Source organism: Solanum dulcamara, chromosome 8 (assembly GCF_947179165.1).
Source record: "Solanum dulcamara chromosome 8, daSolDulc1.2, whole genome shotgun sequence".
NCBI lineage: Eukaryota > Viridiplantae > Streptophyta > Magnoliopsida > Solanales > Solanaceae > Solanum > Solanum dulcamara.
Window position 1 is genome coordinate 58,031,634 of NC_077244.1, and position 24,933 is coordinate 58,056,566.

Genomic DNA, 24,933 nt, shown 5'->3' on the forward strand with positions numbered 1-24,933 from the left:
CATCAATATTATGATTCGAATTTTTTTTATTAAGGCTTTGTTCGGATATGATTTCAAATAAACTAAGTTGATTTGAAGTTGAAATTTTATTTGAACATATAATTTTAATTTTTTAAATTATGTTTTGCTCATAATATGACAAATAACAACAACATATTTAATGTAATCCTATAAGTGGATTTAGAGAGAATAAGTTGTATACCTACCTTATTTTTATCTTTATGGGGCAAAAAAGTTATTTTCGATGGACTTGACTCATAAGTAATGTGATCGGAGCAGGATTGGAAGAAAAATACAAGAATCAAATAGTACAACACCAAACAAATAAGACAACAAGTAGTACCACACATAAAAGAATAAAAGACTACACAATTACTAAATACTACTACCAATAATGAGAAGAGGAAAAGGAGGAGGCTAGCCCCTAACTCTCCCACATAAAAGTGCAATAAAACCCGACTATCTACTAACCTTCTGCTCTAATCTTCGATTTTCATATTTTTCTATCTAGAGTCATGTCTTTAGTAAGCTAGAGTTATGTCTAATCACCTATCCCTAGTTCTTTTTCAGTGTGCCTCTATCTCTCTTAATTTCTACTACAAACAACTTCTTACAAGTCACAACTCTTAATTGACGCATTCTCTCACACTTCATACTCACAAATAAGAAAATCCCATAATTTGTATAAACTATCTAAAATTGCCCAACTCTTATATAATTTTACCAAACAAAGTAAATCATAGTTCAATAATGACTCACTAATACAAAAAAATAGCAATAATAATAATAATTAACTATTCGTGTATATGATAAATTAATAAGACAAGGCAAGTGATTAAAAATGAGAACCACCCAAGTAGCGGAGTCATCTCAGAAAATCCACCTTTCTCTTTGGAACCCAAAATTCTTGTGTAAATTTGGAAACATCCACTTTTACCTGTTGGTTGGGAGAAGAAGAAGAGGGAGAAAAATCACAACGTTTCCCCTCTCTCTCCCCCCCCTCCAAAAAACTATGCAATTCCAGGCCAGTTTCTTCATTAACAACTTATTCCCTTTTCCATCGCCGGCACGGCGGCCGGGACTTCAAAGTCCTCGGCCATTACCCACCGTTTCATCCTATGAGACTCCTCTCATCTCCCCCTCCTCCTTTTGATCCCAATGGCTTCCTCCCCTCATCCTCACGTTTGATTTCTTTGGCTTCCCCTGCTGCTTCCCCTTCTCCATTTGAATTATTATTAACAGATCCAACTTCTAAACCCACTCTCCTCCTCCCTGCTCTTCCTGTTGCTGACGGTGCTTCTGATTTTGCAACAATCTCTTTTGTTTTCGGTATTCTTCTTCTTTCCCTTTTCTCTTTCGCTTTTATTTTCCATCTGCGAATTAGATCCCGTCAATTACCTCATCTACAGAATTTCAATTCTCTTTGGGCTGTCAGATTGCTTCTTGTTCTCTTTGCTTCTCTTTGGGCTGTTAACGAAGTCACTCGTTTACCTTTTATTCGCCGGAAATATGTTTACCCCTTTTTGCCATCTCTTTCCCTTGATCAACAAGCCGAGATCTGTAAGGTTCATGTGGTTCTCTCATTGGGATTCTTCGAACCGGGTTTTCTAATTACTCTTCTTTTCTTGGTCAACGAGTCGATCAAGACGCAGAATCCTTTTCGGACTTGGGGTGTTGCACTCGTTTGTTTAGCTTGTTCGCCTATTCTACTGCTGCAATCGTTCTTCGTGTTCTTCTCGCCGTTGGAGGCACAATTACCCACATATATGCACGCGAGTTCTTACCTTTCAACTGACCATTTCGGAAACAAATCCGTGCTTTGCACCTACCCGTTGTTCAGTTGCGTTGTGTTTGGTGTATTCAGCATTGCTTATTCATTAGCATTTTTGTTGTCATGTTGGAGGGTGGTGGCATTTGTGATCAACAAGAAGATTCGGGTACGGTTGAACATGCTTGCAACATCGTTCATGATATTGTTGCCGTTGCAGATTCTTTGCTTAGGATTGTCGCCTTTGTGGCAGCCGGCAGAGCCTATACATGGATATGTTGTGTTGGCGATGGACCTTGCTGTTGCATGGTGCGTGGTGATTGGGGAGGTCATATTGGTAATAAGGCCAATTGCAGATGCATTAGCTGCAGGTGGAGCATTTTGCCTTTGGAGTCCCGGATGCAGGTCAGTTAGCATTTTACCCCTTATTATTCTTTGGTTCCATACATATCGGTTGAACTATCTCGTATTTGCCTTGGTCCTGAAAGAAGTTCATTCATATTCTCATATGATTGGAAAATTATCTCTTATTTGCTTTGATCATGAAGAAACTCCAATTGGAACTGTAATTTTAATTCAAAATAATAAATCTGGACATTTATCGTATAGTATTATCTATCCAATCTATGCTAAAGCTCCCTTAATGTCAAGGAAAAATAGATTGAGAATATTTGCTAATAGCAAGTGTATGAATAGTTTCACTCTACAATGAAAGGTAAAGTTAATCATCCGTTTGAATAAGCTGATTAAAAGTAGTCGACAAGCATCGAATGCCACTAAATTGATTTTATAAATAAGCAATTAATATATTGTTATCCCTCCTGTATTAAGGTTAGCAAACCAGAAACAATAAATATGAAAATAAAAAAAATAGTATCCGAGTCCACAGAATTCACTGTGTGTCCTTAAGGAATTTAATTCCCTCACTATACCCGATGTTAAGGATTATTTCCTCCCAAGATAAAACGGATAAATTATTAAAGAAGTAGCGGTACCTCAAACTTCAATAATTTCAGTGAACTCAAAAGCCAGCAACAAAATCACACAAAAATTCAACTTTGTTTGTAAGAAAATATATGCAGAAGAAGGAGAATTCAATGAATTAAAATGAGAGAAAAATCCTCTATTTATAGACAACAAAGGGTAGTATGAACAAGTGTTTATTGTGGCTTATCGGAAAAGTCACAATCCTTCACAAAAGTCACAACCTTTCACAAAAGTCACAACCTTTCACAAAAGTCACAACCTTTCACAAAAGTCGCAACTCTTTAAAAAAGTCATAATTTTTTGGAAAAGTCACAACCTTTCGAAAAGGTGACAACCTTTCATTTTCCATTTACACTTTTAAAATCCAACAATCCCCCACATGAATGGGAAAATGACTATTGTTAAAACATATGCATAAAAAACTGTGTGATTTGTAAGTAAGAATTAATTGCATCTGGATAAGCAGGTTTTCCTTTGAACTTTCCGTAGTGAATATATATCGGATATACTCAGTCAATCAGTAGATTTGATGTCTTTGAACCGTCGAGCTTTGGTGTATACCTAGACAACATAAGTCACACAATCAACCCTTTAACTGTTTTTGGTTCTCATTGTTTTGTTTGTTTCAGCCATGAACACTTCTTGGTTCATAAGTGCGTAGAGAACTGGCCTTACCGGATTCTCCTTGAAGCGACTTACACTTCACACTTACATAGGTGATATCTAAAGGTCTTAATGCCTTATCCTTGTTACTGAACATTATCGCATCATGAAAATGGATCATAAAAAATATTTTGACAATGTTGAACCGTCATTAATGACTTTGTTTGATCTCCTTGAACCTAGATCTTGGGATCTCCAGTCTTCTAGGCAGTGTTACCTCCACGATGATTTGTCCTCAACCATAGTCCTATTCCCTTTGATGATCGCTCAACTCCTTCTCTAGTTAGGCCTTTTGTAAGTGGATCCGAGACATTATCTTTTGACTTTACATAATCAATTGTGATAATTCCACTAGAGAGTAGTTGCCTAATGGTATTATGTCTTCGTCGTATGTGACGAGACTTACCGTTATACATAACGCTTCCAACTCTTCCTATTGCAGCTTGACTATCACAATGTATGCATATAGGAGCCATTGGTTTGGGACAAAATGGAATATCTTCTAAAATATTTCGGAGCCATTCTGCTTCTTCACGGGCCTTGTCTAAGGCTATAAACTCAGACTCCATTGTAGAGTGAGCTATACATGTTTGTTTGAAAGATTTCCAAGATATCGCTGCTCTACCAATGGTGAAAATGTATCCACTAGTGGACTTAGTTTCAGTTGACTCAGTAATCCAATTTGCGTCACTATATCCTTCAACAACTGCTGGATAATTATTGTAATGTAAAGCAAAGTTTTGAGTATGTTCTAAATACCCCAAAACTCGTTTCATTGCCATCCAATGATTTTGGTTGGGATTACTCGTGTATCGACTCAATTTACTTATAGCACAAGCTATGTTTGGCCGTGCACAGTTCATAATGTACATCAAACTTCCCAACACTCTTGCATAATCCAACTGAGCTTGACTTTCACCTTTATTTTTAGCAAGATCACGATTCACATCAATTGGTATTTTTATACTTCAAAGCTTGTATTTTTCAAGTACCTTTTGGATATAATGAGTTTGAGACAATGCTAGACTTGGAGGAGTTTTGTGAATTTTAATTCCTAATATCAAATCGGCAACTCCTAGATCTTTCATATCAAATTTACTAGAAAACATACGCTTAGTAGTATTTATGTTTGCAATGTCGTTACTCATTATTAGCATATCATCCACATATAAACAACAATGACAACTTTGTTTGGAGTGTCTTTAATGTAAACACATTTATCACACTCATTAATCTTAAATCCGTTTGTCAACATGATTTGGTCAAACTTCGCATGACATTGTTTGGGTGCTTGTTTTAGTCCATAAAGTGACTTGACAAGTTTGCAAACTTTATTTTCTTTATCAGGAACCACAAAGCCCTTGGGTTGTTCCATGTAAAGTTCTTCCTCCAATTCTCCGTTTAAGAAAGCTGTTTTTACATTCATTTGATGAATTTCAAGGCCCTATACTGCAGCTAGTGCAATTAACATCCGAATGGATGTAATCCTAGTTACAGGTGAGTATGTATCAAAATACTCAAGGCCTTCTTTCTGTCTAAATCCTTTGACGACAAGTCTTGCCTTATATTTGTAAATAGTTCCATCAGCTTTCATTTTTCTTTTGAAAATCCATTTTGAACCCAAATGTTTGTTTCCTGTAGGAAGATCAATCAATTCCCAATTATGGTTGCTCAAGATTGAATCACTCACTATTGACAGCCTCTTTCCAAAAAGATGAGTCCGCAGTAGACATAGCTTCTTTGAATGTTTGAGGCTCATTTTCAAGAAGAAATATTACAAAATCAGATCCAAATGAAGTAGATATCCTTTGACGTTTACTTCGCCTTGGATTCTCTTTATTAGGTGTATTCTCCTTTGGTTCTTCTCGAGGTCGTTTAGACCGTTCACTAGATACTTCAAATCTAGTTTTATATGGATAGATATGTTCAAAAAATTTAGCATTATCTGATTCTATTATCGTATTCTCATGAATATCCTGATGTTCAGACTTATGAACCAAAAATCGACATGCTTTATAATTTGTAGCATATCCAATAAAAACACAGTCCACAGTCTTAGGTCCTATTGTGACTCTCTTAGATTTAGGAACTTGAACTTTGGCTAGACACCCCCACACTTTGAAATATTTCAAGTTTGGTTTTCTTCCTTTCCATTTCTCATATGGAATAGACTGTGTTTTGTTGTGGGGAACTCTATTGAGTATTCGATTTGCTGTAAGGATGGTTTCTCCCCACAAGTTTTGTAGTAAACCTGAACTTATAAGTAATGCATTCGTCATTTCCTTTAAAGTTCGATTCTTCCTTTCTGCAATTTCATTTGATTGAGGCGAGTAAGGGGTGGTAGTTTGATGGATGATTTCATTTTCCAAACATATTTCTGTAAAAGGAGATTCATACTCTCCACCTCTATCACTTCTTATCATTTTTTATCTTTTTATTCAACTAATTTTCAACTTCAGTTTTGTATTGTCTAAATGCTTCTATTGCTTCATCCTTACTATTTAACAAATAGATAAAACAATAACTAGTGCAATTGTCAATAAAAGTTATAAAATACTTTTTCCCACCACGAGTTGGTGTTGACTTCATATCACAAATGGCTGTGTGAATCAATTCTAAGGGACTGGAATTCCTTTCAACTGATTTATAAGGATGCTCAGCATACTTAGATTCAACACATACTTGACATTTTGATTTATTGCACTCAAAGTTAGGCAATACATTTAAGTTAATCAGTTTTCGCAAGATTTTATGATTGACATGTCCTAAACGTGAATGCCATAAATTATTTGACTCAAGTAAGAAAAAGCTTGAACTTTATTATTATCAATAACCATTACATTTAGTTTGAAAAGACCCTCAGTGAGGTAGCCTTTTCCTAAATACATTTCATTCTTACTGACAACTACTTTGTCTGAAACTAGAACACACTTGAATCCATTTTTGATAAGAAGACCGGCAGAAACCAAGTTCTTTCTCATTTCTGAAACATGACAAACTTTGTTCAGCGTCACCACCTCGTCGGATGTTATTTTTAGGAATACTCTACCATATCCTTCAACCTTAGCCGTTGCAGAATTTCCCATATAGATAGTTGCATCAGGTGCGGCAGGAGAATAAGTAGTGAAGGCTTCTCGGACCGCACAAACATGCGACGTAACTCCTAAATCAAGCCACCATTCTTTGAGATTTCCTACCAGGTTGCATTCAGTCATCATTGCACATAAGTTTTCAACATCCCCATTTGTATCAACCATATTGGCTTGACCTTTCTTCTTTTCCTTCTTGGGAGCACGACATTCCACAACCTTATGTCCAGTTTTTCCACAGTTGTGGCAGTCTCCTTTGAACTTCTTTTTGCTAGGATAGTTCTTTGGTCCAAAATGTTTTTTCCTCTTTTTTGATTTATTTGGACCATCCTCAACAATATTTGCTCCCATAATTGTTGAGTTTCCTCTAGCCTTCTTTTCGGTAGCTTGTTGTCTTCCTCGATCCTAAGACGAACAATCAAGTCTTCAAGAGTCATCTCCTTTCACTTGTGCTTCAAATAATTTTTGAAGTCTTTCCATGAAGGAGGTAGTTTTTCAATAAACGTTGCTACTTGAAGTGTCCCATTTATGACCATACCTACAATGGATAATTTAAAATCATTACTATGTTCAACAATTTTATCAATATAACTATTGAATTTGATCATACCTTCTGCCAGAAGATCATGAATAATGACTTGTAATTCTTGGACTTGAGACATCACAGTCTTGCTATCAACCATCTTATAGTCCAAAAATTTTGCAGCCACAAATTTCTTTAAGCCTGCATCTTCAGTTTTGTATTTCTTCTCAAGAACATAACAGAGTTTTTGAGAGGTTTTACAAACACTGAAGACGTTATACAAGCCATCTTCCAATCCATTGAGTATGTAGTTCCTGCAAAGGAAATTAGAATGTGTTCATGCCTCACTCACAATAAACTTTTCGTTGTCAGGAGTTTCTTCTTCTAAATAGGAACATCTTCATTTATAAATCGTTGTAGACTGAGTGTAGTCAGATAGAAGAACATCTTCTGCTGCCAACATTTGAAGTCAATACCAGTAAACTTTTCCAGTGGCTTCACCATACAACTTTGCCACATTAACCATTTTTGTTGTCATTAAGATGCAATTTTCATAATGAGAGATTATCTATGTTGATATTTATTAAATTCCTTCAGATTGTTATCCCTCCTGTATTAAGGTTAGCAAACCAGAAACAATAAATATGAAAATAAAAAAAATAGTATCCGAATCCACAGAATTCACTGTGTGTCCTTAAGGAATTTAATCCCCTCGCTGTACCCGAGGTTAAGGATTATTTCCTCCCAAGATAAAACGGATAAACTATTAAAGAAGTAGTGGTACCTCAAATTTCAATAATTTCAGCGAACTCAAAAGCCAGCAACAAAATCACATAAAGACTCAACTTTGTTTGTAAGAAAATATATGCAGAAGAATGAGAATTCAATGAATTAAAATGAGAGAAAAATCCTCTATTTATAGACAACAAAGGGTAGTGTGAACAAGTGTTTATTGTGGCTTATCGGAAAAGTCACAACCTTTAACATAAGTCGCAACTTTTTTAAAAAGTCACATTTTTTTGGAAAAGTCACAACCTTTCGAAAAGGTGACAACCTTTCATTTTTCATTTACACCTTTAAAATCCAACATATATTTTGTAAAAAAAAAAGATGTTGATAAGTACATTTTCTATTAAAATGATTGAAATGTGCTTATAATTATTACAGTAAAATATAATAGAGATAATTGTGAATTATGTTTCAAGAAGAGTTTTTTGAAAATTATTATAAATATTAGTGATAAATCAATAAAAGATTTTGTATTTATAAGCTGTAAAGTTGAAAGTTAAGGGTGACTAAAATTTAAGACTTTTGGCTGATTTTGGCGTATAAATACTTAGCTTATAAGTTATAAGCACTTTTGATATTTGTCAACTACGTAAATAAGCTAAAAAATATTTATAAGCTAGTTTGACAGTTCACACATGCATAAAACCATAAAAGTTATTGGCGACCTCTTCTCCAAGGAAGGAGTTAAGAAGAAACTTTTTGATAGGCCAAGGATTTTGATAGTTCCTTCATTGGTTGCAATATGAGTTGACATTGTAGGAACTATGTTTGAAGGACAGGTTATAATTTGTAATGGTAAGGTAGACATTACTGAACTTGCAGAGAGGTCTAATCTTCTCACTAACTTGTAATTTTGCTTAGTATATATATTTGTAATATCTAATGCAATTAATAGTAAAATAAAATTCTGAATATGAAATTGGCGCTTGCAGGTCAGGACATCCTAACGGTTCAGGGAAGAGGGTGAATAATGGGAATTTATAGCGATCCATGAAGGACATTCATGGTCTGTTCATATCATTGTGTGTGTGTGTGTTTCAAAGAGAGAGATGAGAGGGCCAATTTTTGACGATTTCAGTGTGTAAATGCTTTGTGGTTTGGCTCATCAAGCATAGAGGGGGGATTATTTAGTAAGTAAAACTTTGTTTATACTTTATTTATTACTCCTCGGAGGAAAATGTGTGTACAGCATTCACTTTCATATTCAGCACTTTCTTCGGCATGCCCTCTTCTCCAATTGTACAAATCTTTTCTTCTTATACAATTAGCAAATATTGTTCATAGTTTCAGAAACAAAAGTTGCTGCTTTATATTGAACTAGTCATGAAAGATTTCCGGGGACCCCAACCCGTCTCGACCCCATAGTCCGCTGACCCAATACCTAGAATCCAGATCTGACCCAACTTGGGACCCGACCCCCGATCCCGAGGTCGGTTCCTTGGTTAGGGTCAAGTCGGGTCTTGGTGAATTGTACTTTGACTTCGAATGTAATGCAAATAATTATAGTAATGTGGAATATTTTTCGCTAATCAGTTCTCAGATTATTGGAATTTTGTGCGGATATTGAATTCCAAAATCGAGTATCATTTACTCATGAGCTTATGGATCAAATCGTTGTTTATCCCAACCATTTTGTCACCCAATCCATTTTTACCTAAATGAAATATGAGCGGGTTGAATTATTACTCATTTTATGTTGATCCGTTTTCAACATGTTCATATTTGACCCAATAACACAACACAATCAACAACTTTTGTCATTCCTTTTGAATTCCATTTTTTTTTTTTTTGCTACTACTCAAAAATATTTTTTCTTCACCAAAAGCTGGGCCAAAATCTTCATCCTCTAAAGCAGATATTTTTTATATTTTTTTGTAAATAAATACAAACTTTTATTTTTCGAACATTTGGCCAAACAAGTCATTAATTCACCTCAACCTATCTCCGCCGAATTATAGTTATAATTCTACTTTCAAGCATTTATTCCAACTTTCATTTGTTACAAGTTTTTCTTAGAGTTGTCAACTCCTTCATACTTTAAATCAGGCCTATACACGATTTCCACTTGCAAGCAAATGTTGCAACTAATACAGTTGGGACCTTTTGTGTAGTGATACTAAAATCCTATAGATGAGGAGTAGAATTATTTCCTCATCATGTTAATAATTTTACAAAATCTTGGTCTGGTATATTTTTACTCTTCTTGAGCTTTCATTGGTATTAAAAATATAGCTCGTTCCTTGAGAGGCACTGATGTCGAATGAACTACAATAAAATAGCTTACTCAGTCTCGACGATTGCGGATTTGCTTCCGGTCTACAACTTCATCGAGTTGCCTGCTATGGGCTTAAAACCATAGAGCAGAAGAATCAGAAAATAATAAGAGATAATTACCAAATCATTTGCAATTTTGCTCCTATTTTGTTTTGGTCTTTGATTTTTGCGTCTCAAGGTAAATAACTTTTTATGGTGGATGAGTTTATATTTTGAGGAAATTTCATAAATGGTTGCAGTTGAGGTCTTATTAATAATCCGTAGCAATAGTTTATGTATATATCATTTGTAGTAAGTGTTTGAGGTGTCGGGCGACTGTATTTAGAATTGTATCAACAACACTTTCTTCATTGAGAGACTTAAAATGCATAACACAATTTATTTATTTTTAAAAGGCAAGCGCAACACAATTTATATGTATGGCGAAAACATAATACCAAGGCCCTAATGTTGTCTGTCGATTACATTTTGTGCATTCAAGCTCCCTTTTGTGATTTGTACTTCATGAGTTTTTTTTTCTGTTTGCAGCCTGAACATATTCAAGCACACAACTTCTATAGTCATTTTGACATTAACATTTCTGCCGGGGAAGACAAAAATCACATATATTGCATGAATAAACTTATCTACGTCTAGATATTTGTATAACTTACGAAAGTTTGTAATGAAATTGAAGTTTAAAAGCATGTCTTTTTATTTGTTTTTGCCCAAAATGTATTCAATATGCTCTTTAAATGCAAATTAAAGCTAGAAAGTAAAGGTGAAATGTGAGGTTAGTAGGATCTACGTGTATTGTTGAATTGAATCTAGTCTGCTGTCTGCACCGACAAACATGTATAAATATCTGCATATATAAAGCAGTGAAGCAATACAAGAGAAGAACTCAATATACCCAGTCAGCTTGGGCCACAAAGGTCCAAAAATTGAAGAAAAAAATTATGACGGAGAACACTTTTTAATAAATAATTATTGATTTTAACGATATTTTTTATTTATTATCATCTATAGCAATATATAACAATATTATAATATATCTGCCATGTATTAAAAATGAATTATGTATGCAATATAAATTTATTATAAGTGTTTTAAAATATATTATACTTGTTTGGTAAGAAATTGACACAATGTATTATAAGTGTTAGGGGTGTACATGGACCGGGTTGGTTCGGTTTTTTTACAAACCAAACCAAACAATTTCTGTCGGGTTATTAAATCTATAAACCAAACCAAACCAATAAAAGTCGGATTTTTCGATATCAATTTTTCTCGAGTTTTTCGGGTTTTTTTGGATTTTTCGTGTTTCTCTGGTTTTTTGGGTTTTTTCGGGTTTCTCATAGTATCTAATAAAAAGCACAGAGCAGTGCTTCTTAAAAAGAGTTCTAGTACAAAATATCAACATATAAGATGGAGGCACAACACTGTTTGAAGTTTTAACTTTATAATATAACTTTATAAGATAAGTTTTTTTTGTATATTATTTAGATGGGCTACTCAAGTCCAAATCTAAATGTAAGAAAGAAAACAAAAATTATGAAAAAAATTTAAAAAATATTTATAAATTACATTTTAATAAATATTTTTATGTATAACATAATTTAAAAGTAGTATATCTATAATCGGGTCGGTTTGGGTTCGGTTTGACTTTTTTTAGTTAAAACCAAACCAACCCTATAATGGTCGGGTTTTTTTTTCAAACACCAAACCAAGTCAAACCAAATCACTAGTCGGGTTTTTTTTCCGGTTTGGTTCGGTTTGTCGGTTTGGTGCGGTTTATCGATTTGTCCTGTACAGCCCTAATAAGTGTATTAAAATATGTGATAAATATATTATCCATGAATAAAACTTGTATTGTATGAGTTTTATAAATTATTCTTACCAATATGTATTAAAATTGTATTATAAGTGTCTAGAGAAATAAAAATTATTATTATAAATGATAAATATTTTCTTAATATAATATATTTACGTATGTTTCCCGCCTCTATTGTACACTACTTTAGGTTCCTTTTGCGATGACACATCGGTCCCTTCACTTCTATAATATAGACTAGGTACAACCACACGGTCCGATATATGTTATTTTATCTGTCTCAATTTATGCAGCACAAAAGAAATTAGGATTGCCAATTAAATTTTTATATGATTTTTAAGTATTTTGAAATTGTTAATTATTGTTATTTATAGTATTTTTATGTAAATTTCAAATAATATGTGTTACTCTCTATCCCAATTTATGTCAACACATATGAAATTTCGAGAGTCAACCAAATTTTTAATATGTTTTTGAAATACTTTAAGTTGTTAATTATATGTGCTTTATAAATTATTTTGGTAATATGATGTATTATAAGTGTCCAGTGAAAAAAATATTACTGCTATAAATGGTAAATATTTTCCTAATATAGTATATCTATATAAATTTCCTATTTAAATATATAACATACTAAAAATAAAAGTAAGATAATAAATTAAAACAAAATTACTAATTATAAATAGTGAAAATGATTAGATAGTTTATCATTGAAACACAAAATAAAATAAAATATTTAACTATGTGAGGAGCTTGGGATGACTAGGCGGGTAGCTTGACCCGAAGCTCCTCACATTCAGGCTTATAATATATCGATTTGAGGCAACAGTGTGCATATGTCGATTTGAGGACAACTATTTAAGCTATTATAGTCGATATAAATAAATTTTATGAAGTTTAGCTGTTTTTGTTAATTATGTCTTGAATTTTTCCCTTGATTATTTTAGGAAACTCATAATCCATATTGGTTTAAGAGACCTTTGTCCTAATAGATTTGGGAAAGGAATATATTGTCCTTCTAGGATTGAGAAAACCTTTTCCTTATAAGTTTGGGACTACTTGGAATCTATATATAGAGGATATAGTTGGGGATTCAAAAAGTATGGTAGAGGATTCTCAATGTAGTCATAAGGGCTTGAAATCATTGTAAACTTGTTTTCTTTCTTTTATAGTAGAAACCTCTCTCTGCTTTTGCTGGGAGGAGTAGGCATAGCCAAACCTCATTAAATCTTTGTGTTATTTTTCTTTTCTATTTTCTTCGTTTGTGGTTGAGTGTTAGTTAATCCATTATATTTTTGCAACAATTGGTATCAGAGCTTGGCTGGAATTTCTAAAGATAATCAAGGGTTAAGATGTCATCGTCATCTTTAATAAAGTATGAAATAGAGAAATTCTATGAGGGATCTAATTTCAGTCTATGAAAGATTAGGATGAGATCGTCGTTGGTGCTATAAGGATTATAAAAGGCAATTAGGGAGGATTTTCCAAAAGAATTGAAATCAAAACAAGCAGACCTGAAAGAGAGGACTAGTGTGATATTCATGAGTGCTACAAATAGCGTTCTTCGAGAAATTACTGAATAGAAATATCCAGCAACGACATAGAAGAAGTTAGAAGATCTGTATTCTAAGAAATCGTTGACAAACCACCTCTACTTGAAAAGGAGGTTATACAATCTTCGTATGAATGAAGGTACACAGTCAAAACTCACCTTGATAAGTTTAATTCAATTATAATGGACTTGAAGAATGTAGATATCAAAATTGAAAGTAAGGATCAGGCCTTAATCGTATTATGTTTTTTTAATACCATCTTACGATACTTTTGCTGATACATTGCTATATGGGAAAGATAGGCTCACTTGTCTTGGTTTAGTCTTTCGACCCTAAAAGCGTAGAAATCTCACTTGATGATGTTAGTAATTCATTAAAATCTAAAAAGAGTTGAAAAAGAGCTTTTCGGATAGCAGAACTGAGGGTGAAGGTCTTGTGAGTAGGGGAAGAATACAACAAAAGGACTTTAATAGGAAAAAGTCTAACTCTATATCAAAGTCTAGAGCAAGGAAGCAGAACTGCTATGAGTGCGGGGAATAGGGTCATTACAAAAGAGATTGTCCTAAGCTAAAGGAGAAAAGAGGAAAGTACAAAGTTGATTACTCGGCAAATATTATTGACACTGATAATAATTCTGATGACAATGACTATGTAGGGGAAGTTTGTGCTGTGAGTTTTAATCATAAGCACAATTCCTGGGTTCTTGATTTTGGTGCAAGTTTTCACATGTGTCCACACAAGAATTGATTTGCAACTTACAAGCAAACGAGTGGGACTGCCTACCTAGGTGATGATAATCCATTAGAGGTAGAGAGGATTGATAAAATCAAATTGAGAATGTTCGATGGCATTATCATTATCAAAAATTGAGTGTTGGCATGTTCCTTGAATGAAAAGAAATTTAATTTCTCTTTTGACTTTGGATGATCAAGGATATAAGTTTCACTCAGAGAATGAAACAGTTAAAGTGTGTTAAGGCTCCATAGTACTTATGAAGGGTAAGCTTCATTCAAGTATGTATTATCTACAAGTTAGTGTAGTTGAAGGGGAAACAATTGTAGCTTCTGGGAAGAGTGATCTCAATCAGTCTCAATGGTGGCATTTGTGACTTAGTCATATGAGTGACAAGGGATTGTCCTTGTTGAATAAACATAATTTGTTTGATGATTACAAAAAATTAAACTTTAAATTTTTGTGAGCATTGTGTATTTGGTAAGCAAACAAGGGTGAAGTTCAGCAAGAAAGCAGCACATAAGACTAAAGACAAATAAGATTATATACATTCAGACTTATGGGATCCAAACATAATTCTCTCCAAAAGTGGTATAAGGTACTTTATGACTTTGATTAATGATTATTCAAGAATGATATTGGTGTATTTTCTGGAAACAAAAGATGAGGCATTTTCAATATTTTTTAAATGGAAGACGATGGTTGAGAGGCACACCAAAAGAAAAGTTAAGCGTCTTCAAACTGACAATAAATTGAAATTTCGCAACTTAGAGTTCAATAACTTCTGCAATAGAGAAGGAATAATGATACACCATACTTGTGTTGGAACACCATAATAAAATGGTGTGCAGAACGTATGAACAGAACACTTTGTGATAGAGCACGAAGTATGCTTTCACACTCATGTGTTAGAAAGGAATTTTGGGTCGAAGCAATCAATACAACTTGTTATTTGGTTAATCGATCTCTATCCACAACTATTGAGTTCAAAACTTCTATCGAGATTTGGTCTAGTTCGCCCACTGATTATTCAAATTTTAAAAATATTTGATTGTCCTATTTATGCTCATGTGAGGGATGAAAAACTTGAGCCGAGGGCAAAGAAGTGCATATTTCTATGATATGCAACTAGAGTGAAAGGTTACAAATTGTGGTGCACAAATCAAAAGAATCCAGGGTTACTTATTAGTAGGGATGTGACATTCAATGAATATGCCTCACTGGACAGTCAAAAGAAAAAGGCAATAGCAGAAACAGATCATGATGTTAGTGACCACATAGAGCTAGAAGTTGAATTTCCACTAGCTCTGCCTAATAGTTTAGAAGTGGAGGAGGTGCAAGACATTAATCAAGATGATAATGATGATGTACCTATGCAACAACAATCATATAGCATTGCAACAAGCAGGAAAAAGAGAGTGATCAACCAATCAAAAAGATTTGCAAACGTGGTTGATGAAAATCTTTTTAGATATGCAAATTTTGTAGAATTTGCTTTATCAGTTGCAGAGACCATTGACGCGCTTGAGCCTAATAGCTATAAAGAAGCTATTTCTAGTTCAAAAGAAGATCAGTGGATTGGTACTATGGGTGAAGAGATTGAGTCACTTCAAAAGAATAAAACATGGAAGCTTGGTTTATTGCCAAGGGAACAAAAGGTTGTCAAACATCATTTTATCCGAGATGTTGTATCTAAAAGGGTTGTTGATGTGAAGAAAGTGTCTACACATGATAATTCAGGAGATATAATGACCAAGAGAGTCCGGACCAATAAATTTAGACATTGTCTAGACTTGATTGGTGTGTGTAGTACTCAGTAAACCCTTTGGAAGGCTGAGAACAAGGTAGAGAGAGACATTATTTCAGTTGATGAAAGGAATTCAAGTCAAGGGGAAGATTTGTTAATTATGTCTTGAATTTTTCCCTTGTATATTTTAGAAAACTCATAATCCCTATTGGTTTAGAGACCTTGTCCTAATAGATTTGGGAAAAGAATATATTGTCCTTCTAGGATTGAGAAAACTTTTTCCTTATAGGTTTGAGACTACTTAGGATCTATATATAGGGGATATAGTTGGGGACTCAAAAAGTATGGTAGAGGATACTCAATTTAGTCTTAAGGTCTTGAAAGTATTGTAAAGTTGTTCTCTTTATTTCATAGTGGAAAACTCTCTCTGCTTTTGTTGAGAGAAGTAGGCATAGCCGAGCCTCATTAAATCCTTGTATTATTTTTCTTCTATATTTTCTTTGTTTGTGATTGTGTGCTAGTTAATCCACGATATTTCCGCAACACTTTCAAAAGCAATTACTTCTACTCATAAATCATTTCAGGCCACATGGCTTTTTGTCAACCAAAGAGAAGTGGTCTTCAGTTTTCAACCTTGTTCTGTTTGTCCTTGAAATCTTGAATACTCATTTTCTTCAGTTTGTACAAATGCAATTTATGGGGTCAAGAACTACCTCAGTAGAGTCCAGCTGGTTTGGTTGACAAAGTCTTAAACCACACATGTTCTATCTTGGCTAAATTTAATGCATTTGTTTCCCATCTAACACTACTTTTGCTAGGATTCTTTCCCCTCCATTGAGTCAATGAACTTTAACAAATTGTTGGAACTCTAGCCAGCCCCTACAAAATTGAGCTCATCTTTCTTTATTATTCATAGACAAGGAAAGTAGTTCCAAAAATGAAGTAGCTCGAAAGAGAATTGTCATTTGTTTTATTTCCTGATAGAGGGAAAATGACAGAAATATCATTGAAAAATACATACAAATCTATTTTGTGTTAGATGCTTAAATGAGCTTACTTAAGAAATCAACTACTTAATGGAAGCATTACTGATCTTTATATACATATATATATATATATATATATATATCTGATTAGAAACTTGAGTTACATATCCAATCACATAAGGATTGGTTTGGCACTTGAATTATTCATTGGAGAAATTAAAGGGGTGCATGGGGGAAGATTGTGTAGATGGTCTAATTAACTATGCAATACATTCCACATTTTTGCTGTCATATAGAGTTAGAAAAAGAGGGAGAGATATCAGTAATAGGTTCAGGAGAAAAGGGATAATTCCAATTGAGTAGTTCTTCAACCATTTGCATAGCAGCTCTGTTTTCTTCATCCAATGGCTTACTAATCCCAAGTTCAGAATTCATACTCTGATGATCATCATGATGCTCCTCCTCCTCCTCCTTTTTCCTAAGCTCAATTTTTGTTATCCAATTAGAACCTGAATGTTTCCCTGATCTTTTTTGCCACACTCCAATATGACAGTTATCGTTATCGAGCCTCAGACAGGTAATGGAAGGTGCTGGATCCTTACAACATTTCCTCAGCTTTGCATTGAGCACACTACTAGATAGTGTTGATGAAGAAGATAAGGGGAATTTCTTGTCATTATTGTTAGCACTACTCTCCTTCACAATTGGGAAATTTGTTTTTGCTACTTGACCATTCATCAAGATAGCTGCTTCATCATACGCTCTCGCCGCTTCCTCTGCTGTCTCAAATGTTCCTAGCCATATCCTTTTCTTCCTATTAACAAAAAAAACAAAGTTGACATTTTTATAGCACTAGCAAAGAAAGAATGTTGGTAAATTAATAACTGATATATATATATATATATATATATATATATATATATATACACATTTTCAGTGTACTTTGTAGTTTTGTTAGTGAGGTGGGTGAGTGAGAAGAACTTACAGCAGAGGGTGGCGAATTTCAGAAACCCAAGAGCCCCACTGGCGTTGTCTGACACCTTTGAACTTCTTTGATTGTACCATGCTGTTAATTCTGTCACAGTTCTTATATTAATATATCAAAGGAGAAAAAAAAGTTGCAGAAGTTCTAAAAAAGGTAGACACAGAAATAAATGATGAAATGAGGATTAGGTGAGAAGAATTAAAGCCATCACAGAGAGAGAGAGAGATTGAGGGGGCGGGGGTGTCGGTAGAGGAGGAGGAAGAGTTTAGTGATTGAATTTATAGAGAAGGTAGGTATTCCTACATAGTACATTACTGTTCACATTTTGTCCAAAAAAATGTAGATAATACGAATTTGCTCACATTGTCGATTTCAATTTGAATAAAAGAGGAAAGTAGAGGTAGGTTGACTAACACTAGTCAATTTATGATGAATTCTTGTAGTGATATATAATTTTATTAGATCGAGATCAACTGTGATGATTCATAATAGTTGACGCTAATAACTTGCTTGGGATTAACGTAACGTATAGTTATAATTGTATGTATGTATAGATGATTGTGGGGTGGGAGGTTGGAGAGTGCAATAAAAGAGTTCACCTGCTTTTCTATTATTGACTGAACTGCAGGGGAGAAAGCGTGAAAGTACTACTAGATATATATAGGACAAAGTTTGAGTCTGGCTTTATTTGGAAAAAAAAGGAGAAACAGGCTTCTTCTTTCTTTTCTTCTACACATCTTTTTCAAACTCTACTGAACTTCTAACTTAAATGGATCACCAATTAATACTCTTTTGAGAAAACCTAGTACTTTCCTCTCCTCTAGTATGGATGCAACTTTGACATTTCTAAGGAATATTGTTAAGTTCCTAACTATATTTGGTTGGGGGATAATAAAAGTAGGAAGAAAAAGTAGCAAAGAAGGAGGACTTTGTTTGCTATTTGTCACAATGATGATCAAAATATTCTTGCTTTCTTGGAATGATCAAATTGTATTTGCATACAAGACTTTGAAAATGTTTATTCTCTCCACTTGTCTTACAAAAACAAAAAATCATTCAATGGAAGTAGTGTGAACTAAACAAGAAGAAGATAGTTATAATTAGTCCATCTTATAAAGCAGGGGAATTTTAGTAGCTTAATTGGTTGACTATTTAAATTTTCACTTTGTTGATAATGGTTCGATTCTCCACATTATAATCTGCTCGAAGAAGCTATAATTGCATATGACATGAGAAGTGATAATCTAACAACATTACTCATCCTGCCAGATATAAGTACAAATACTGAAGCTCACTTTACAATACCATTGTTCACATAGAAAATAATATCCATCTTTATGTAATTACCTTATATTTTTCTTCTTTTAATTTTGTGATTATAATGGGATTGGTCTAGAAGTCCAATTACGGGTTCATGTGTAAGAAATCACCTAAATATTTGATTGCAAACTCAATCATTTTTATTATAATATATAAAATATTAACTTGAATTTGATGTTCAAACTCATAATTTTTTATTAATTCTAAATTTGCCTTTGAGGATCGGTGAAGGAAAATGGAGATGGTAAGAACTGAATCCATTCTTATTATGTTTAATATCACTAAATTGTGAACACTTGTAGATATTACTTCTGTTATATATATAATAAAAGTAGTTGTGTCATTAATGTAAGGTTCTTCATAATAATCTATCTCTTCACTAGTGATTAAAGTTCAAAATGCAACTATGTACTGTTCCCTCCATCTCACTAGCTCTTCATTACAATAAAAATGAATGGACTATATATTAAATGGGTTCTTGCTAGCGTTTTCTTATATCTCTTTCTGGGAGCTCTCATCTTTTTCCATCTTTGATGACTCGAATCCACAATCTTATAATTAAAGGTCATAAATGTGAAGGTGCTTACCATCTTAGTAGTTAGGGCTCATGCTAGTGTAACCCCATAGGCACTGCCAAATTATTCTCCTACACCCTAACCCTAATAACTAGGGTGCGCACCGGTCGATTTGATTCGATTTTAAGTATTATCGATTCGATTTATTGGTTTTTCATTCTTTTTAAATACGCTAAATCGATAACCAAATCAATAAAATATTTGTTATCGGTTTTTGATTTTTAACGATTCGTTTTTCGGTTTAACCAATAAGAAAATGCTTTTAAAATAAAGATATGACTTCTTCAACAATTTGACGCGATACAGGCATACACCGAAGCAAGTAAATCAGAAGTTCTTGTTGTGAATACTCACAATAATCATAGCCCTAGCCGTCGCCCTAACCCTTGTCGTTGTTGTTGCAATCCTTAGCCGATGGAGTTCTTAGTTCTTTAATTTAGATTTTGACATCGTGAACCTAAAGTAATACTAAAGCCTAAAGGGTAGATACAATGTGAATTGTAAAGTAGTGTGAATTGTGAATTGTGTAGGGTACTGATAATCTTATATAGTGATTATATTAATATCTTTTGTTTGATACTTTGATATTTATGTATGAGTAAAAATTAAAATAGTAAATTATTATAGTCTTAACGGTTATCGATTTACCCAATATTAAAAACCAATACCTAACCGATAACTCAATAATTTTTTTTATAAAATCATTAAATAACCGTTAACCCAATAATCCAATAACAATAAATCAATAACACTTTTTTCAATTTTATATATCAGTCGGTTGATTTCTGCACACATCTACTAATAACAAGTCAAACAGAAAGTAGTAATATATAAAGTATCTTTTCACACCAAAAAAGGAAAAAAGAAACAAAATTTATTGCTCTTTCTGGGGTGGCTTAATCATAAGGCAAACTTATTAAGTCCAGCTCCTCTTCATTTTCTCCGAGTTCTTAATTGGATGGAAGACATGTGTCATGGTTTAAAGATAATGGTTGAAATTTAACTAATTAAAGTAAGGTCCTAATCATGGTTAGGAGTAGGGCTGTACAGGACAAACCGATAAACCGCATCAAACCGACAAACCGAATCAAACCGGAAAAAAAACCCGACTAGTGGTTTGGTTTGACTTGGTTTGGTGTTTGAAAAAAAAACCCGACCATTATAGGGTTGGTTTGATTTTAACTAAAAAAAGTCAAACCGAACCCAAACCAACCCGATTATAGATATACTACTTTTAAATTATGTTATACATAAAAATATTTATTAAAATATAATTTATAAATATTTTTTAAAATTTTTTCATAATTTTTGTTTTCTTTCTTACATTTAGATTTGGACTTGAGTAGCCCATCTAAATAATATACAAAAAAAACTTATCTTATAAAGTTATATTATAAAGTTAAAACTTCAAACAGTGTTGTGCCTCCATCTTATATGTTGATATTTTGTACTAGAACTCTTTTTAAGAAGCACTGTTTTGTGCTTTTTATTAGATACTATGAGAAACCCAAAAAACTCCGAAAAAACCCAAAAAACCCGAGAAGTCCGAAAAACCCGAAAAACCCGAAAAAACCCGAAAAACCCGAGAAAAATTGATATCAAAAAACCCGACTTTTATTGGTTTGGTTTGGTTTATAGATTTAATAACCCGACACAAATGATTTGGTTTGGTTTGTAAAAAATCCGAACCAACCCGGTCCATTTACACCCCTAGTTAGGAGTTAAGACTTAGGATAATACATTTTTCATATATTTGCTTAATTCCAATTTTTTTGGCAAACCCTACAATTTTAGCAAACCATTCTTTCATTCATAAATACTTAAATACTTTTTGTTTGCAACTTAGTTATAATTGACTCTCTTTTTCATTTGAATTGTTTTTTAAAAAAACATGTAGGAATGAATGCCATTGCATTGGTACAACATTTTGGAAAGCCCGGCGTATTTTTACTGATGACTTGTAATCCATCATGGCCTTGGCCTGAAATAGAAGAACATTTACATCCAACGGATGAAGTCCAAGACAGACCTGATTTAGTTGGTAGAGTATTTAGAGCAAAAAATAAAGGAACTTAAAGCAGATATTCAGAAAAATAATATATTTGGAAAAGTTGCAGATTTTGTGTTCTAATTATTCTACTTATGGATAGATGTAAATTACTAACACCAGAAGCGTATGATAAAATAGGATTTAGAGACTTTAAAATAGGAAGCTTCAGGTGGTGGCCTTCCTAAAGGGAGAATTTGGCGAGTGAACACTAGTTCCAACAACTTGTATTTGTTTATTAGTGTTAATAGGAGTTTAGAGACTTTAATGTACTTGTATTCAAACTTACCAGTGCATCTAGGAGTTGTCCATCCAATTTATCAATAGTAGAACTCATCATCGCGTGTTTACGATGAAACTTTTTAGTAAGATCGATTTATTGGAAACCAAATGCAGAACAGTACCTTCCTTTCACAAAACAGGATTTCATTCCTTCAACATCCTTGTGTGGCTCGCCTAAACTTTGAAGCTTGTTACTCAGATTCACACTTGGTAGTAGTTACACTCTGCACTAGATTTTTCGTGCGAAAATGATAATGCATCATATTTATTTATTTTTACTGTTTGTTGATCAGCATTTTGATTAATAGGACTCCTATTAATTGGCGATCCAATCCTTATACAGCCAAGTTTTTTACTTGTCACAACAGTCCACTCTCCTTCAATATAATCTTCATTAGCCTTGCTTTTACCTTTGAGAAGATTTCTGACCAAACCTTCTGTCACGCCCCGGGAGGGTACCCTAGACGTAACCGGTACTCAGAAATCATTTCTGGCTCCCAAGCGAACCACATAGCCTGATCACACATCCGTTCATTCATTCAATCAGCAGAAGATTTAAAAATAAAGAAATAATTTAGCGGGCAATCCAAATTAACGCTCTAACTCAAGAAAGAAAGGCCATGAGCCAACAAATCAAACTCCGATCTTTGTCATTAAAATAATTTGACAAAATATTTCAAGAAAAGAAAATACTCAATCGACCCATCACTATCTAGTCTATGAAGCCTCTATCACTACGATCTACTTGGTGCCAATGACATGTTCATGGCTACCTCAAACCAAAATGAAAAGGGCTAACTCGATGCAAGAATGATATAAGTGGTGTCCTCCGAATGTAGGAAAGGACTCACCAATACGCTGAGTGTGTATAGATCCTTGATGATGCTCCTATTAACGATCTCCTAAACCTGTCTCTGCATCATGAAACGATGCAGGTCAAAATGGACGTCAGTACATGGAATGTACGAGTATGTAAGATGGCAGAATGGAACATACCTCAAGGAACAATAACATCGGTCCACACATCTCAAATCAGAAAGATAAGAGAGACTCAAATAAGGCGTCATAAGTCTAAAGTAAGAATACATTTTTTAGACAAAGATCAAACATAAACCATATAGTCCAATCTAATCAGATACATTCAACTCAACATTCAACTTAACAATCAGCTCAAAGGACTCAACTCAGTAAATATGCAAATTAAATTATGCAACGTTTTACAATTCAACTCAAAGGACTCAACTCAATAAATATATAACAACTCACTCAAGTGTCCTAAGTCTAAACAAGGATATGATTTAGACGGGACCAATCACATACCATTCAACTCACTCTGACTCAGAGTACTATCAAGACCTATTTGGGAGTTTCTCTTAACCGACAACCATCGCTTATGAGCCAGTGAAAGTACAACAAACCGACGTTGTTGCCGCATCCGTTCATACTTTGCCAGGGTATGAACGAATCAACCAATCATGGATCCAATCCAACCAGGTCCTATAATGTCAGGATAAAACTCTCGGGGAAGCATTCGACTTTAACGGTTCCATCCCCCCTACGTTTGGCGACGCAGTTATATGGGTTCGAGTATGGGCTATACTCTTGCCCAATTCGGTGCTCGATACTCCTCCCAAGACTCAATGCTCATAAAAATCCATCCAATCAACTCAATCAAATCATATCGACAAGTCTCATTACAACCTTGTCAACTCATCAACTCTATCATGATCAAATCTCTCTCAATCACACCATCCGATCAATCTCGATCATATCTTTCAAAGAAATCTAAATTCACATTTATAGCAACATATAGGCATAACCAATCATTTTCTTCATCCATTTGAGAAATCTTTGAGACTCATCACAACTTCAAGACTTTAAATCGACGCTTTATAAAAAGCAACATTTTTAAGAAAATAACATCTTTTATCATAATCTACATAATTAAGAAGATCAACCAAACATATTTAACAACTTATCTTCATCAACTCATACTCACATAAAGGCCCATTTTAGGACTCCTTAACTCAACAACATCAACACATATAGAGTCAAACAAAATAGGGGACAAAGCTCATACAAACATAATCACATGGTTAAAGAGATCAATAAGACATATTAACAAGTAAAATGCTCAACTCATTTATAATCAAAATACTCGTGTTCAAAATAGTTAAAAGACTCATCGACTCAACTCATGCTTAAACTCTTTTTAAATCATAGATGAAAATAATCATTTCTTAAACTCAAAAATAATGTATAAATAGTTTAGGCAAAAATGCTCACAAATCATTTATTTAAAATTCCTTCTCAAAAGATCCTTTATTTTTCAAAAATACTCATAAGATGTAATGACCTTGAGGGTGATTTTCAAAAATTTGTACAAAACACGCGTGAACAGTAACACGCGTGAACAGTAACTTTTTGGGCAGAAAATGCCCCTTTCTTCCCATTTCAATATTTTTCATCATTTGTTTGAGTTCTTGAACTCCTTGAGGTGATTTGAGAAGAGATTTTCGAGGAAAAGTGTTGGGTAAGTGATTTTTGACCTAAAACCTTCCTTTTTCATTAAGTTTTTGACAATTTTAACTCTTAAATTTTAGTTTCAAACCTCAAAAATCTTTGTTTCTTCCCTAATCCAAATTTAAGGAAAATTGTGATTTCCAACTCGTTTTGAGCTCTATTTTTATGGGTTTTTCAACCATGAGTTCCTTATTACCAATAGAATGGGATTGTTCAATAAATTTCCAGATTTGACCCTTTTCGAAAATAGTTAATTTTTGGACCATTTTACCCCCAG

At 33.7% G+C, this 24,933-nt stretch overlaps 2 protein-coding genes across 2 annotated transcripts; one reads left to right on the forward strand and one right to left on the reverse strand.

Annotated features, from left to right (window-relative positions):
• The first annotated feature begins 849 nt into the window (after nt 1–849).
• LOC129900494 (uncharacterized) lies at nt 850–9,041 on the forward strand. The gene is made up of 2 exons (XM_055975480.1): nt 850–2,173; nt 8,752–9,041. The coding sequence occupies exons 1-2, from the start codon at nt 1,119–1,121 to the stop codon at nt 8,801–8,803; spliced, it is 1,107 nt and encodes a 368-aa protein (XP_055831455.1). The 5' UTR covers nt 850–1,118; the 3' UTR covers nt 8,804–9,041.
• Nucleotides 9,042–17,022: 7,981 nt separating this feature from the next.
• Nucleotides 17,023–18,249, reverse strand: LOC129899718 (ethylene-responsive transcription factor SHINE 3-like). The gene is made up of 2 exons (XM_055974751.1): nt 17,910–18,249; nt 17,023–17,738 (listed from the first exon to the last, which is right to left on the reverse strand). The coding sequence occupies exons 1-2, from the start codon at nt 17,987–17,989 to the stop codon at nt 17,213–17,215; spliced, it is 606 nt and encodes a 201-aa protein (XP_055830726.1). The 5' UTR covers nt 17,990–18,249; the 3' UTR covers nt 17,023–17,212.
• Nucleotides 18,250–24,933: the final 6,684 nt, after the last annotated feature.

Coding starts and splice junctions, on each gene's coding strand:
- LOC129900494 (XM_055975480.1), top strand. CDS start 1,119: ATGAGACTCCTCTCATCTCCCCCTCCTCCTTTTGATCCCAATGGCTTC. Junction 2,174..8,751: donor CTTTGGAGTCCCGGATGCAG/GTCAGTTAGCAT, acceptor TGGCGCTTGCAG/GTCAGGACATCCTAACGGTT.
- LOC129899718 (XM_055974751.1), bottom strand. CDS start 17,989: ATGGTACAATCAAAGAAGTTCAAAGGTGTCAGACAACGCCAGTGGGGC. Junction 17,739..17,909: donor GAAATTCGCCACCCTCTGCT/GTAAGTTCTTCT, acceptor TTTTGTTAATAG/GAAGAAAAGGATATGGCTAG.